General features: G+C 53.5%; 1 protein-coding gene across 25 annotated transcripts in view; it reads left to right on the top strand.

The window, feature by feature from the left end:
- The window catches only part of Phldb1 (pleckstrin homology like domain family B member 1), a 48,230-nt gene extending 32,816 nt beyond the window's left edge, over positions 1 to 15,414 (top strand). For 4 of the 25 annotated variants that reach the window (XM_057768866.1, XM_057768867.1, XM_057768859.1 and 1 more), the window contains 12 exons: positions 1,140 to 1,280; positions 2,459 to 2,599; positions 2,737 to 2,839; positions 3,270 to 3,314; positions 3,919 to 4,213; positions 4,297 to 4,420; positions 6,026 to 6,172; positions 8,694 to 8,810; positions 9,037 to 9,139; positions 13,645 to 13,730; positions 13,881 to 13,913; positions 14,760 to 15,414. In XM_057768866.1, coding sequence (XP_057624849.1) covers positions 1,140 to 1,280; positions 2,459 to 2,599; positions 2,737 to 2,839; positions 3,270 to 3,314; positions 3,919 to 4,213; positions 4,297 to 4,420; positions 6,026 to 6,172; positions 8,694 to 8,810; positions 9,037 to 9,139; positions 13,645 to 13,730; positions 13,881 to 13,913; positions 14,760 to 14,900 — 1,476 coding nt within the window. In that variant the 3' untranslated portion in view covers positions 14,901 to 15,414. The remainder of the gene's footprint in view (positions 1 to 1,139; positions 1,281 to 2,458; positions 2,600 to 2,736; positions 2,840 to 3,269; positions 3,315 to 3,918; positions 4,214 to 4,296; positions 4,421 to 6,025; positions 6,173 to 8,693; positions 8,811 to 9,036; positions 9,140 to 13,644; positions 13,731 to 13,880; positions 13,914 to 14,759) is intronic. The other 21 variants (XM_057768881.1, XM_057768871.1, XM_057768872.1 and 18 more) reach the window with 11 other exon arrangements.
- Positions 15,415 to 15,587: the final 173 nt, after the last annotated feature.

Here is a 15,587-nt window from a genome sequence, read left to right as displayed (position 1 = left end):
TGTTTAGCCTGGCATGGAGTGTGGGGATATTGAGGACTTAATCGAACCTGTTAACCTCTTCTCTGTCCCCCACCCTGGGCACCCTAGGAGTATGTGAGCCTGGCTGAGGTTCTCCAGTTCTGCTTTCGCTTGGACCCCTATGCTTCTGCTGCCTGCCCCGCCAGACTCCCCCAGTCCCTGCCTGACAGCGAGGTACCAGCCACAGAGTGTGCCCACCTGTGCCCAGGGGCCTCCAGTGCCTCTCAGCCTGGGTGGGGGCCAGGGGCAAAGGGGTCTTGATCTTGGCATAGAGGGTTGAACACGGTTCACCTTCTTCCGTGGGATCTTAGGAGCTCTCCTCAGCACCCAGTGGCCTGGGAAGGCCAAACCCTGTGTTTTAATCTCCAAGGAGACTTAGAGTTGACCTTCTAAGCTGCGACCTTTCTCCTCCCCAGTGGTCAGGGCCATATCTTGGGTTCTGCTTCCATTAACCTCTTGTATTCCCTCCTGTGGCTGGCCGCCTCTCAAGTACGTGACACTTGAGCAGCTAAAAGTGATGTGGGACACCTCACCCACGCCCCCAGCCCCTTCGCCAGGCCTGCCTTCCTGGGCTTCTGCCTCCCGGGACCTGGTTCCCATCACCCGTCTTCCTCCCATGCTGCCCTCTTCTTCCTTCGCTTCCATCACGCTTTCATCTAAGGTTGGTGGTCTGTGTGTCCTCGCTACCCCCATTCCATTGCTGGCGTGACTGTGTGTGTTGCCCCCGCTCATTGGCCTCTGAGTTTTAAGCCAGCTGAGGGCCTACGGCTATGCCTGATGCCTGCAGGTGCCGGCGGCCTGGTGGCTGACAAAGCACAAGTCCATGCCCTAGAACTTGTGTCCTGACTGTTTCTCTTTGCTCCCAGCCCAGTTCGTGTGACTGTTGCCTTACTGTTTTTCTCTTCTTCTCCTTATGTTCTCCTCCCTCCCTCCCTCCCTCCCTCCCTCCCTCCCTCCCTCCCTCCCTCCCTCCCTCCCTCCCTCCCTCCCTCCGTCTTCCCTTCCTTCCCATTTCCCGAATGCGTCCTCCCTTTCCCTTCCCTCCATCTTTTTCTTCTTCCCATCTCTCCCTCCTGTCTCTGCCCTTCCTCTCCATCCTTGCCTTCCCCCTGCCCCTCCAGATGGAGAAGCTGCTGCTCCCTGCTGTAGACTTAGAGCAGTGGTACCAGGAGCTGATGGCCGGGCTGGGGACTGGCCTCGCCGCAGCCTCCCCTCGCTCCTCTCCCCCGCCTCTGCCTGCCAAAGCCTCTCGTCAGCTGCAGGTAACCTTCACTGCCTGTCTTCCCAGGTCCTGTTCCTGTCCGCTCTGAGCACCCGCTGCCAATCCTTCAGGCACAATGTACACCTTGTCATGTGGTTACCCAGCAGGGCACGGAGGGGCCTGTAAGCCCGGAGAGGGCGACAAGAGTCTTTTCCTGGGCATCCATCTTGCCATTGTGGCACTTTGGGAAGCTAGGGAGTCCAGCACCTGAGTCCAAGGGGGTTAGTCCCCAGAGGCTTGACGTGCCCTTGGGCCTGCTGTCACTGCGGGAAGCTGCTGGTATTTTATTCTCCCGGTCTTCTCAGAGGTGATACTTGGAGGCAGGAAAGAGGGTGGCAGGTTCTCCGAAGTGACGGCCCTGGAAAAGCCAGCTGTGTGACCACCATTATATCTGAGTCTCCAGCAGTATGCGGATTGTGGGAGGCACAGGCACATAGTGCCTGTGATCCCACCTCTTCACTCATTCTTTAGTGAAGGAGCTGTACCTCTGGGGCTGTGACCTCAGCTAACATCCTGTGGTCCCTCGGGAGGATCGATTCATGTAACACATGGGGTCCCTCTATCGGGTGCCAAGCTGGCTGGAGACTTTGACCGCTTTTGTTGCATTGAATCCCCACCACAGGCCTTTGAGGTAGATGGTATTAGCCCTCATTGTATAGATCAAAGGCTGAGGCATGGGAGAACATGAAACGGTCTCACCCAAGCCACTCAGCTCGGAAGGAGTACGGAGACTCGGCGTTCCAACTCCGAAGGCCAGATGTGCTGCGTGTCAGCACCGCAAGGGAGTTTGGCCGGGGCTTCGTCTAGCTCTGCCCTTTCCGTTACAGATGCAGGGTAGGGAGGTGTGTCCACACAGCCTGTTAATGGCCTTCACTTAGTCTCCTGCAGAACCCTGTCCAGCTGACACTAACTTCTTGCGTGGGTCACTTCATAGGTCCTTCCTCAGATTCAGGCCTGGGCCAGAGATTAGCTCAGGGAAGAAGGGCCTGGGAAGGTGGTTGGGCAGTTGCCAGTAGCTTCTGCCCACTGGGCTGACTCAGGAGGCTTGTCTGCTGGAGCCAAAAGGGCTCAGAGGCCCTGTGCTGGGGTTGTGCCTTGGATCACAGCTGATCTAGGTGCCATGAAGCAGCAGCTGGTGGGGATGCTGGGTGATCACTGGACAATACCTTTCCCTTCCAGGTTTACCGCTCCAAGATGGATGGCGAGGCCAGCAGCCCTCTGCCGCGGACCCGTAGTGGCCCTCTCCCCTCCTCCTCAGGCTCTTCATCCTCCTCCTCACAGCTCAGCGTGGCTACCCTGGGCCGTAGTCCATCACCAAAGGTCTGAGGACATGTGTGGTGTCGGGGATGGAGACAGCCATGTTGGGCAGAGGCTAAAGCTGTTCGTGCAGACATTAGGCTGGGGATGGGGTCCCCTGAGCCCCAGTACTAGCGCTCCTACATCCCCCCACCCTGCAGAGTGCCCTGCTTGCCCAGAATGGCACCAGCAGCCTTCCTCGCAACCTGGCAGCCACGCTGCAGGATATCGAGACTAAGCGCCAACTGGCCCTACAGCAGAAGGGTAAGTGTCTGTAATGCCAGCCTGCCCCTGCCCCCATTTCCCGGGCAGAGCCTCTGTCACCTCGTGCACGCTCAACCAGCGCCCAGGATATTTCCTGTCACTGGGATCTGGGCAAGGGCAGCAAAGATTCAGATCTCATGAAGATCTTCCTGGGAGTTCTCAGAAGACCCCAGGACAGGGGACGAAGGGTCTGAGGACTTGTGACATCTTAGAGGGCCCATCTTTGACCAAGTAGGGTGGACATTGGAAGCGGTGGGTGGATGTGATGAGGCCCTCTAGCAATGGTTTCCTGAGACACTGGCTCTTCAGACAGGAGTCCTGTGGCTATGTGTGTTTCAGTTGTTTTGAAAGCCCATGTCTGTGCCTCTCTCTCCTCTTATCCCCTCTGTGTCTCTCTCCTGCACCCTCTGCCCTGGGCCCCCCACACCAGTCGAGTCACTTCCTGCCGAGCCCCTCCCACCCGACGACCCAGCAGGTAGAGCATTGGTTACTCAGGACATTGCTTTGGCCAGGCAGCCGCTGTCCTGACATTAGCATGATGTGTCCTGCCCAGGCTCTGCTGCCTGCTGGTGTTACCCACCCCCACCCCCACATCCTCTGGCCTCGGCTGGCTTCCGGTCCAGCTCACCTCCCTGTTGCGCTCAGCTATGCTTTCCAGTCTTCCCTCCTGCTCTGGCTGCCATTGCTTCTGCATTGTTGGGGGCCTGCACTGTCCGGGGGGGGTTCCCACCAGCTACCCTCCTCCCTCCCCAGCAGACGTGGTGGGTGCATGTGCCCTGCTCATCTGTACAGGCCCCAGTTGCGAGCTGGAACAGCTGGCTGGCATACTGCCTGGGCACCACTAGGGCAGTCGTGTGCCCTGTGTGTGCCCGGGATGCAGAAAGAGGCCTGAAGTCAGACTGCAAACACTGGCCTACATGACTGCAGGGGCCACTGGCCTAGAGCTGTGGGAACCAGGCAGCTGTGGGGCAGGGCTGCTCTGCGTTAGTCTCTTCCTGCCTCCTCTCTCTGTGATGCTCCAGTCTTCCCACCCCTGGTGAGTGAGGAGCCGTCTGTGAATCCCACTGCCCCTCCTGCAGGGCACCAGGTGATTGAGGAGCAGCGGCGGCGACTGGCCGAGCTGAAGCAGAAAGCAGCCGCTGAGGCCCAGTGCCAGTGGGATGCCCTGCACGGTGCGGCGCCCTTTGCAGCAGGCCCCTCGGGCTTCCCGGCTCTCATGCACCATTCTATCCTGCACCACCTGCCAGCTGGCAGGGAGCGTGGCGAGGAGGGTGAACATGCTTATGACACCCTGAGCCTGGAGAGCTCGGACAGCATGGAGACCAGCATCTCTACAGGGGGCAACTCAGCCTGCTCCCCTGACAACATGTCCAGGTGCCTCCTCCCTCTAGCCTTCTGCTTGTGCCTGGCGCCCTTGAGCTCACTTGACGAGCTCTCTCTTCCCCTTCCCTCCCTAGTGCCAGTGGTCTGGACATGGGCAAGATTGAGGAGATGGAAAAGATGCTAAAGGAAGCTCATGCAGAGAAGAGCCGGCTCATGGAGTCCAGGGTGAGGCTGACTGGAGCCAGGAGGCAGCAGGTGGTGAGCACGGAGCTGCCTTCCGCCTGCCGTACCCCAAGCCCTTCCGCCTACCATACCCCAAGCCCTTCTGCCCACATTAACTTTATAGTAAAAGTTTGTATTTCTCAAGTGTGGCCTGGGAGACTTGGGCAGGCTACAGCGTCCCAACCCCTGGAGCGCAGGCAGTTGTCACTCTGTCCAACCTGTGTTTCCTATTGGGTAGCTTCAGTCTCGTGCCCCATCCTATGGACCTTGTGGGAACTTAAGTAGGGGGACATTCTCTTTGGGAATAGTTTGGAAGAGCAGAAAGTGGGGTTGAGGTAGAGGATCAAAAAGAAAAGGAAAGGCGGGTACCTAAGTCAGGGCAGAGACGTTGGTTAGTGGGACTGAGGAATCACAGGGGCTGGAAAAAGAGGAAGAACTGACCATATGGATGGAGGGCCAGCTAAAACAGATGTCTCCATGTTAATGACATCAAATTTAGGCAAATTTATAAACCTCTCTTGGAGGGAAAATTAGAGATGATGCTAAGTTTTGAGCTGTAATAAAACTAGTGCAAGGGTCGCTGCTGATTGACACACAAAAAATTCAATTGTGGCCTTAATCTCTGAAATTTGAAATTCAACAGTGAATGTCACATGAAGAATTTTAAGAGCCATGTTAAGTCAGTGATTGGAAAAGGACTGTATGCACCAGCTGTCAAAAAGAGTAGCTAACTCTGGGGCTGGAGAGATGGCTCAGTGGTTAAGAGCACTGACTGCCTTTCCAGAGGACCCGGGTTCAAACATTCCCACCCACATGGAGGCTCACACCTGCCTGTTAACTTAGTTCCAGGGAATCGGATACCCTCACACCAATGCACATAAAATTAAATAATTAAAAGGAAAAGAGTAGCTTACTAACACATAATCTAGGAATTCATGTAAAATTGTAAGAGTCTGGGGCTGGAGAGCTGGCTCAGCAGGGAAGAGGGCTCGCTGCTCTAGCAGAGGGCCACAGTTTGCTTCCTGACATTTATGTCATAGTTTTCTATGACTCCAGTTCCTAGGGACCTGACACCCTCTTCTAGCTTCCGTGGACACCTGCACATACATGACGTGCACATGCTAGTGCACACACACACGCACAAGCACGGAGAAGTAAATAAAAATATTTATTTTGTTATAACCAAGTGTGATAGCGTCTACCTCTAATCTCAGCACTTGGGAGGTAGAGGCGGATGGATCTCTGAGTTAGAGACCAACTTGGTCTGCATAGAGTTCTAGGCCAGCCAGAGTAACATGAGACCCTGCCTCCATAAAAGAAAGTTATACAAGCCTCACTTTATTGAGTGCTATTTTTGTGCTGGAATCTGATGGCATATCTGACTTCTTTGAACTTTTACCCCATTCCCAGAAGCAGATATGTTAAAGCCCAGTTTCCTAATGAGGTAGCTGAGGCGTGGAGAGTGTGAAGGATTTGGTAGGGTGTAGCCCATAACACGCTGCCAGAGCCAGTGTTTGAAGTGTTTATCCTTAGCCAGGAGAGGGTGGTCTTTAAGGACATGCTTGCTTAGCGCGATCAGTGTCCAGGGTCTGTAACTCTGTGCAGGCCTGAGGGCACTGACCCCTCTTTTCCTTTCTGCAGGAGCGGGAGATGGAACTACGGAGGCAGGCCCTGGAGGAGGAAAGGCGGAGGCGGGAGCAAGCTGAAAGGAGGCTTCAGAGTGAGAGCGCCCGCAGGCAGCAGCTGGTGGAGAAGGAGGTGAAGCTGCGGGAGAAACAGTTTTCCCAGGTAATGGTCGGCTTGACGGGGCTGGGAAGCAGGCCCCTGTGCCGGGCAGTGGAGCCCGGCAGCCAGAAAAGATTACTGTGGGCTTCACGCAGGCAGCATTCCACCTGGGACTCATTGGCGGCTACAGCAAACGCATGAGGGTTTGTTGGTGCGTGCGTTGGGGTGGGTGGGGTGTGGAGCTGTCCACCCTCCTATGTGTCTCTGGAATCAGGGTCTGAAGAAAGGCACACCTATGCGACCACTACAGAGTCATATTTATAGAGAGAGAGACAAAGACATGGAATTATGGGTACACAGAGAGTCAAACACGTGGGATTCTGGTTACACAGAGAGACAAAGACTTGGGATTCTGGGTACGCAGAGAGACAAAGACGTGGGATTCTGGGTACGCAGAGAGACAAAGACGTGGGATTCTGGGTATACCTTCAGAGCTGACAGGATTGGTAAGAACCAGCACGGCCGCCTTGGCCTCTGTAGGGCCCTGTTCAGTTTTGGGAGTCTGTGCTATCTATCCCTTCTACCATCTGCCAATCTTGCATGGTACTCCTTGTGTACCAGCCCTCTTCTCCTTATAGGGCCTTTGGGCTCCAGTCTCTGTCACTTGTGAACAACCTTACCCTAACGTTTAGCGTATAACTTCTCCTCAGGCAAAAATCTCTCATTGCTCAAAACTAGATGTTCCTCAGGAGAGAGATGAGCAGGGGGAGGAGAAAAGGGGCCGAGCAAGGACATCTATGTGTGTGCCTGGTCCCTTACCCTGTGAGTGCTGTAGAACTCAGCCAGGTGGCTCCTTCTGACTGAGTCTCCATAGTCTTCCCCAAGCTGGGGTCCTCTGGGACCTCCCTGTAGAGGGACAAACAACCACAGCTCCCTTGTTTTCTGAGATGCAGCAACATAAAACCTAGGAGGTAGGACCCGTACTGGGCTTTGATAATTAAGAAACCTGTAGAAGCTAGGCAGGGTGATGATGGCGCACACATTTAATCCCAACACTCTGGAGGCAGAGGCCCTGAGGATCTCTTTGAGTTTGAGGCCAGCCTGGTCTACAGAGCTAGTTTTAGGACAGCCAGGGATACACTTAGAAACTCTGTCTCAGAAAAACCAACCAATCAACAAAACAAACAAAACAGCAACAATTAAAAACAACAACAACAAAACCCCACACAATTAGAAAGAAAAAAAACCACCAGTGGGGCTGGAGAAATGGCTTTTGCAGAGAAAACAGGTTTTGGTTCTCAGCAACCACACAGTAGCTCACACAGCTGTAATTCTTCTCCCAGAGGGTCCTGGTGCCCTTTCTGGCCTCTGGGCACGCCCCTGTGTGGTACACATGTGTGCAGCCGGTAAACACTAATACACATAAAATAAGTTAAAAAAAAAAAGTCAGAAACTCTGGAGTTTTTCCACCGCGGTCTAATCTTTGTCAGAGACCTTGACCCCTTTCCTGTCCCCGCCCTGACACCTCTCAGACCACCCTGTCCTTCAGCCTCTGTCTCTGAGGTTAGGGCCTGATAGGAGTGCAAGCCATCTTTGCATCTCTTGCAAGTTGTATATTTTATGTCATTTGTGACATTTCCCTTACTTGATTTTGTTTGTTTGTTTTTTGAGACAAGGTCACTTTGTGTAGCCCTGAGTATTGTGGAACCTCCGCTGCAGGTCAGGCTGGCGTTGAACTCACAGAGACCTGACTGCCTCTGTCTCGCCACCCGGCAACATTTTAAGGTTTTTCTGGAAAAGCAAGAGTAGAAAAATATTCCAGTCAATGGACAATTCTTATTAGTAAACAGAGATGAAATAGACCTTAGGTGGTTGTCTAGAGTCTCTATATTAAATATTCGGACACTAGAAGAATATAATGCAAACAAATCACTAAGCGGATTATTTTACTCATTTTTCTTTCTTTTTAGAGAGAGGTTCCTCTGTCTCTCTTTTAATTATATTATGTGTTTAGTGTATGTATGTGTTGGGGGGGGGATATATGTACAAAGGTCAAAGGACAACTTGTGAGTTTCTCTCCTTCTATGTGAGTCCCAGTAATCAGGTCATCAGGCTTGGCAGCAGGCTCCTTCACCCACTGAACCATCCCTGTCTTCTGATGGTGGGGATGGAACCCAGGGCCTTGAGAATGCTAGGGAGGTGCTCCTCTCTGACCTGCATCCCAGCCCTGGAGCACAGATCTCCCCTGGGACTTGTTTTCCCCAGGACACGTTCACATCTGGCCTCTTGTCATTCTGTCCACTGGGAGAGGAGGGGCAAGAAGACAGCAATGGCTGTCATTGTCATAGGTGGGAGAACCGAGGCGAGGAACTGGCTGGTCAGCATTTTGCCTGGGCCTAGGTCAAGTCAGCACAGGTGCCAGGTCTCCACGCTGGTCCCAAGTCCTGTGAAGCCAGTGACAGCCACAGGGTCGAGAGGGGGTGACGCTAATATGTGGGAGGTCCAGGGCTAAAGTCGAGGAACAAGAATGAGGGAACAACGAGAAAAGAAGAATAACTCTGCCATCCCTGCCCTCTGTTCCCAGGCACGGCCTCTCACACGCTATCTGCCCAACCGGAAGGAGGACTTTGATTTGAAGACGCACATAGAGTCGTCAGGTCACGGGGTGGACACCTGCCTACATGTGGTGCTTAGCAGCAAGGTACCAGCCTGCGTGGCTCAGGCTGTGGGAGGGGGACCTTAGAATTGTGCTTTCAGGCTGTCCCGACGCCGTCAGGACTGTCCCAGTCCCCTGTGTGCCAGCCTGAGATGCTGGGGACGACCTCTGCCCATGCGGACAGAGGCGATGGCCTCTCCTAAAGGAGCCACTCGGGGAGAAAGGCTCGGGCTCCACGTGTGTATAGTTATCCAGTGTTACTCCCCACCAGGTCTGCCGTGGCTACTTGATCAAGATGGGCGGCAAGATTAAATCGTGGAAGAAGCGCTGGTTTGTCTTTGATCGGCTCAAGCGCACCCTTTCCTATTATGTGGGTGAGTTCCCACAGACTGCCCTTGGGCCAGTCAGGGTTGGGACCGCTGGGCTCTAAGAGCTGGGTGGGCCGGTCTGCTAGAAGGAAGCCAAGCTTTCAGGTAGAGGGCCAGAGGCTCTCCTCTGAAAATGTACGGGGTATACCTGCTTCACATCCCTCCATTCTTCCACATAGTCCTCGCTCTGCGGTGTTGTGGGGAATCTGATAAACTCCAGTCCCTATTTCAGGCTCTGGTGACAAGATGACCATGCTTTCTTCCTTGGTGCACACTGTCAGGAAGGCAGGGACCAAGCAGAGAGTTAAGTACAGTGTGTGGGTTTCCCTGACAGGGACACCCAGACACGGGGTACAAAATTTGGCCTGGGAAGTGCCCCTTGTTCCCCCTCAGAGACTTTGAGATAACCAGTTAAACAGTGTCAGGGACTCTGGGGACATCCCAGGAACCAGGGACCTTATTCAACTCTGCCCTTCCTTTCCCTCACCGGTTTCTAGCATAGACTCCTATCCCCAGAATACCTTTGGACTTTCCTGTTTTTTTTTGTTGTTGTTGTTGTTTTGTTTTGTTTTTTTGGTTTTTCAAGACAGGGTTTCTCTGTGGCTTTGGAGCCTGTCCTGGAACTAGCTCTGTAGACCAGGCTGGTCTCGAACTCACAGAGATCCGCCTGCCTCTGCCTCCCGAGTGCTAGGATTAAAGGCGTGCGCCACCATCGCCCGGCGGACTTTCCTGTTTTGAGCATGAGGTGCTGTGTGGTCCGAAGTCGGCAAGGGCTAGACTGTGCTGTGATCAGTGGTCCTCTGGGTCCCTTCCTGTGCATGACATGAATTTGCTGTGCATCGTGGGCTGGTTGTCTTTGCTACACAGTGAACCTTTCTGGAACATTGCTGGTATAATAGCAGAGAGACGAGAAAGGTTTGAGGGGCTTTGCATTGACCCGAAGTGCCTCAGCTGGGAAGTAACTTGTGCTCCACCTGCCTGCCAGTCACTCAGCCCCACCACCTAGAGAGCTGGACAGGGGAGGGCTGTAGGGTCAAGAATGCCCAGGCCCCATGCCTTGCCTGCTCCCTCTCACCTTTTACCCACTTGGGCAGCTTTCCCTGATCACCCTCGGTCCTGGATGTGGAGAGACCAGAAGCCTAGGTGTAGCTAGGCTAGGACAGTAGAGGGACCTTGTCAGCCTGGGGAAGCAGAGCTCCACTTCACACATGGAGAGGCTGAGGTGTGTTGAGTTAGGTCCAGGAGAGAGGCTAGGCTGCAAGGGGAGCCTCGTTGAATGTCATAGCAGATGCAAGTCCTGTTCATCCAACACATGTGTGATCAGGACTCTATATGCAACAGTGCGTCTCATTTTTTCAAGAAGCCCTACATTCACACCTACTTTGTGTGTAAGAAAAATGGGACTCAGAAAGGCTAATTGTCGAAGGTCTCACAGCAACCACAAGGCGGAGCAGAGGGGAGAGACAGCCACTTGTGGGAACGAGGCAGGAAGAAACCAGCAGAGGCAGAAGGGGCAGGAAGCAGGGAGCTGGCTCTGACTGCGTGCCAGGTGCTGGGCTGGCACTTGGCAAATACGATCTCCCTTCATGTCTGTGAAACAAAAGGAGACCACATTTAGGCGGGCAACAGAAACAGAGAAGGAAGCCAGCCAAGAGAACAGACATTTTAAGCCCAAGGTGCCGCTGCAATGATAAATAATTGCCAGAAGGCCAAGAATGATGTGGCCCAGAGGCCGTTTGACTCCGAGACACAGATTTGTGGAGAGAAGGCTTTCCACCACAGATTGCACAAGACCAAGGATAGGTGGGCGGGACGGAAGTGTAGGCAGGAGCTGTGACTGTTTCCAGGGAAAGAAGAAGGAGGGGGTGGCTGGAGGGCCGCCAGGTTTCTCAGGTCAGAGGAGGAAATGTTGAGACGGGTGTGGGCTACACCAGGACCTGGGTGTGGCTTGCCTGTTGGGCCTGCATCCTCTTCCTTCTTACAGGAAATCCCAACAGAGCCTAACCTGGGTAAACCCCTCAGCCGCTCCACCATCCCTGGGGTGGTTCCCACCCTCCTCAGCACTCCGGCAGTCATCCCTGTCTGCTGGGTGACATCAGCCGCGAGCAGAATGCTGTAGTGACAGATGCCGTGCTCTGTGCCAGACTCTGGATGCTCTGTGCTCTCGCCTTTCACACTCCATGACACCCTCAGATGTGCAGGGTTTTCCCGAGCTCATAGCCACACTGGCAAGTCACTAGGCTGTGTGCCTGCATCTTCTCATGGGACTGTAGCTTCCTGGCAGAAGGGTTTGTGATTTCTTTTTTAGATGCCAATACTAGGACTTCGTCATCCTTCATTCAGTAATTGAGCGCCTGTTGTGTGCCTGGCACGGAGCTATTGCTGTTGGAGGATTCACGATTGTGTGTTGTAGCGGCCTGCAGTGGGTCTGAAATGTTGGTTAGGAGTTTGCCAAGAATGTGGACGGGAAGAGATGGTGGAGAGTGTGGAGAGTGGGGCAGTGAGAACGTAAGTAATGTAGAGGATGCTGTGAGACAAGCTGGAGGGGGCATTGACACCAAAGTCTATGCAAGCCTGTAGCTGGCTCCCCAGGAGGAACGTGGGAGACGGCTGTGCACTGACAATAGCAGACTGGCTTTCAAAGCTCATCCTCCAACATTGGGGCAGATGAGTAGCAGGACTGGAGGTTAGGGCAGGACCTTAGGAGGCTAGAGCAGGGGTTTGGGCCTGAAATAACCTGGAGTGTGGGAAGGGACCAAGGCGAGGAGCTTACTAATAGCTGTCACCTCTGAGTTTAGCATTCTCATCTCCTGCAGGACTCAAGCTGGTGGCTGAAGGTGTCAGTTGCACCATCTGATCAGTGGGTTTTGTTGCTTTTTATAAGCAAGACACCATCTCGTGTAGCCCAGGTCGGCCTCAAGCTCACGATGTAGTCAGAACTGGTCTTACACCCTTGCCCGTGTTTCTCTAACGTTAGGATTTTAGGTGTGCACACATTCCGACGAACAGGATTCTTACTCCCTTTTCATATCCAAATGGTAGCAGCTAATACGTTGTTCTGTTTGCTTTAAGGTATCTTAGCAGTCTGTTTCAAATACATCTACCATTTTGTACTTAACACTTGGTGTGTTTTATAGATTTATTCCCCTACCCACACCTGTATCCCATGTTCCTTGGGGCTGGAGAGATGGCTTGGTGGGTGGAGCACTTAATGCCCAAGCATGAGGACCTGGGTGCAGACCCAGTACTCTGTGTGCCCCATGCACCCCTGTTACCCCAGCACTGTGACAGATGGAGACGGAGGATTGCTGGGGTTTGCTGGCTGCCAGCCCAGCCCCAGGTCCAGTGAGAGACCCTGCCTCAAGGGAATACGGTAGAAAGTGACATCCTTCTCTGCCTCTTGAGTGTATGCACGCGGGCATGCACATCCTTGCACGGGTGCCTACACAGCACACACAGACATGCTGTACCATCGTATCCAACAGCAGCTGTGTCATGTCCCACCAATGTACACTCTTGTTCGTTAACCTGTCTACACTTATTAAAAGCTGCCAGGTGGTGGTGGCAGACGCCTTGGAGTCCAGCAGTTCCAGGACAGCCAGGGCCACACACACTATTACACTGTTGTAAATCTGTTATTTTATATTAAGTCAGATAAATTATGTTTTGTTATTTGGTTGTTGCCACAGGGTCTCACTATATAGCTCTGTTTGGCCTGGAACTTAGTATTTAGACCAGGCTGGCCTCAAACTCCCAGAGCTCAGCCCACCTCTGCCTCTGCCTCCTGAGTGCTGAGATCAAACTCTTTCTAGTTTATTATTTGTGTTTAAGTTAAAATGTAATTATTATTTTAGAGGGTTTTGTTGTTGTTGTTGTTGTTTGTTTTTTTCAGACAGGGTTTCTCTGTGTAGACCTGACTCTCCTGGAACTCACTCTGTAGCCCAGGCTGGTTTCAAACTCAGAGATCTGCCTGCCTCTGCCTCCTGGGTGCTGGAATTAAAGTCCTGTGCTACACCGCCCGGCATTGTAGAGATTATTATTTTACACAGGCCTGAAACTACCTCAACCTCAGCAAATTGCTAGGGTCCCAAGTGCCCTACTTTGGACTGACGTGGTCACATCATCCATAAAAGACCAGTTTTGCTCCCGCCTGTCCTTTTCCTGACATTTCTTGTCAGTGGTTTTGTCTTGTCTTCTAGTAAATCGCATCTCAGCAGAGCTCTGGTTTACATTATGCCTGGCTTATTTTTAAAATTAATATTTTTATTTTATGTGCATTGGTATTTTGCCTTGGGTGTCAGGTTCCCTGGAACTGGAATTACAGTCAGTTGTGAGCTACTATGTGGGTGCTGGGAACTGAACCCAGGTCCTCTGGAAGACTCTTAACCAGTCAGTGCTCTTAACCAGTGAGCCATCTCTCCAACCCTTCCCCCATTCCCCAGCCGAGGAAGTGAGCTCAGACTCTGGGCACCCCATGCTCTGCCTCTCAGTCCATTCCTCGTCCTTTGCAGACAAGCACGAAACGAAGCTGAAGGGGGTCATCTACTTCCAGGCCATCGAGGAGGTGTACTATGACCACCTGCGCAGTGCAGCCAAGGTGAGGCAGCGGGGGCCAGCGTGGGATGGTCCCCAGGAAGGGTGTCGCTGTGGTGTTCTGGGCACAAAGGCCTTGAGCCCGTCTTTAGGCTCCGCTTCGCCCTCACTGTCTTCACCGGTTTTCTCTTCCTTTCTTCCTCTCCCCTCCCAGAAAAGGTTCTTCCACTTCACCATGGTGACTGAGGTACCCCTACTCCATGAGCCTATAACTAGAACTTCTATTAACAGCTCCTGTGTCCCATGGCCCCTGACCCCTGACCGCCTCCCCCATCCTTCTAATTTGTGTTAGGCCAGAGAGGAGGGAGCAAGGGGCTCCTGAGGCTTGAAGCCCACTTACTGCTTTCCTCCCTGACCTTGACGGTTGGTGCAGCCCTGAGGTGGACAGTTGATGGGGGAGATGAAGGGGTCGGTGGGGGAAGCGCAGGCACTAGGTTAGAGACGGGGAGTCGATAAAAGGAGCTGTTGGTGGCTGAGCCAGACAAGAAACATTGCCCTGTTTCTTGCCAGCCCTCAGGCCCCACCTAACCCTGATCAATGCCCCTCTAGGGTCTGGTCCAGCCTCTTACTTACTGCCTTTTCCTGCCTCCTTTTGGCTTAGAGGAGAATCTGCTTCTCACTGGGACAACTCCTATGACAGATTCTCTTGTATTAATTTTGGATCTGAGGCATGCCCCTGTTAGGGTTGCAAGGGTTCAGAGAGCCTAATACCACCACATGTTAGAATGAAAACTTGTAGACCCCTGGGGACTAGGTTTTGGACTGGTTAAGACTCAGCCTTAGGCCAGGTGGTGGTGGTGCACATCTTTAATCCCAGCACATGGGAGGCGGAGACAGGTGGATTTCTGTGAGTTGGAGGCCAGCCTGGTCTACAGAGTGAGTTCCAGGACTGTCTTGAACCTCCCCCCCCCCCAAGACAGCCTTAAATTCAGGGCTTCCTGGGACTTCAAGGAGAAAGGCAGACAAGAGACAGGTGAACAGAGTATTCTGGGCATGGAGTCTCACCTTAGCACTTCCTGTCCTGCCTTGGCAGAGTCCGAACCCAGCCCTCACCTTCTGCGTGAAGACCCATGACCGGCTGTACTACATGGTGGCCCCATCTGCAGAGGCCATGCGCATCTGGATGGATGTCATCGTCACAGGAGCTGAGGGCTACACCCAGTTCATGAACTAACTACCGTGCACTCCTGGGTTCCCAGGTCAGCCCCAGGACCCATGCCCTGCCACTTGCTGCTTGGCTTGTCCCTGAAGACAGCAGCACACTGGGCACCGGGCCACACAGGGTCAGGATGTGGCAGAGTACCCCAGGGCTTTTGTGCAAGAAGACAAATTGTTCTGTGAGGGGTTTGGTGCTTGAGGACTGGGCCTGGGTCCCTAAGAGGCCAGCAGAGAGGAGAGGGAGAGGCTTTGTTGCCTCTTGGGAGCCCAGAAGTTAGGGGTTCCTTCTTGGGTCTGGCAGGCCTGAAGAGCTGTCACAGAGCTGGGCTCTCAACTGACCTGGCACCTGCTCACCCCAGCTTGTTTTCTCTGTATAAAGGACAAATGATGGTACCAGAATCTGCCAAAGATTCCCTTCTCATCTCACCCCGTGCAGGGGTCTGGGGGGTACTGGGCAGAGCCGTGTGTAGAGTTGGGGAACAGCTCAGGCCAGCGCTTCCCAACCCTGTGCCACCCCTCCCCCTCCCACCTCCATACTTCTCACTACTCTGCTCAAGGACCAGAGACCTCAGGTGTCATCCTTGAGGTCCAGCCCCATCACCATGGTCTCCATGGTGACTGCTTCATCACCACGGTTATACACTAATTGCCATGGCCACTCTGTGGCTCAGCCCACTGCTTCCGCTGTGGGCCACATGAAGGT

The sequence above is a fragment of the Chionomys nivalis genome, chromosome 4, assembly GCF_950005125.1.
Source record: "Chionomys nivalis chromosome 4, mChiNiv1.1, whole genome shotgun sequence".
In the NCBI taxonomy this organism is placed as follows: domain Eukaryota; kingdom Metazoa; phylum Chordata; class Mammalia; order Rodentia; family Cricetidae; genus Chionomys; species Chionomys nivalis.
Note: the sequence above shows the minus strand (reverse complement) of the source record. Positions and strands in the feature narration are given on the sequence as shown.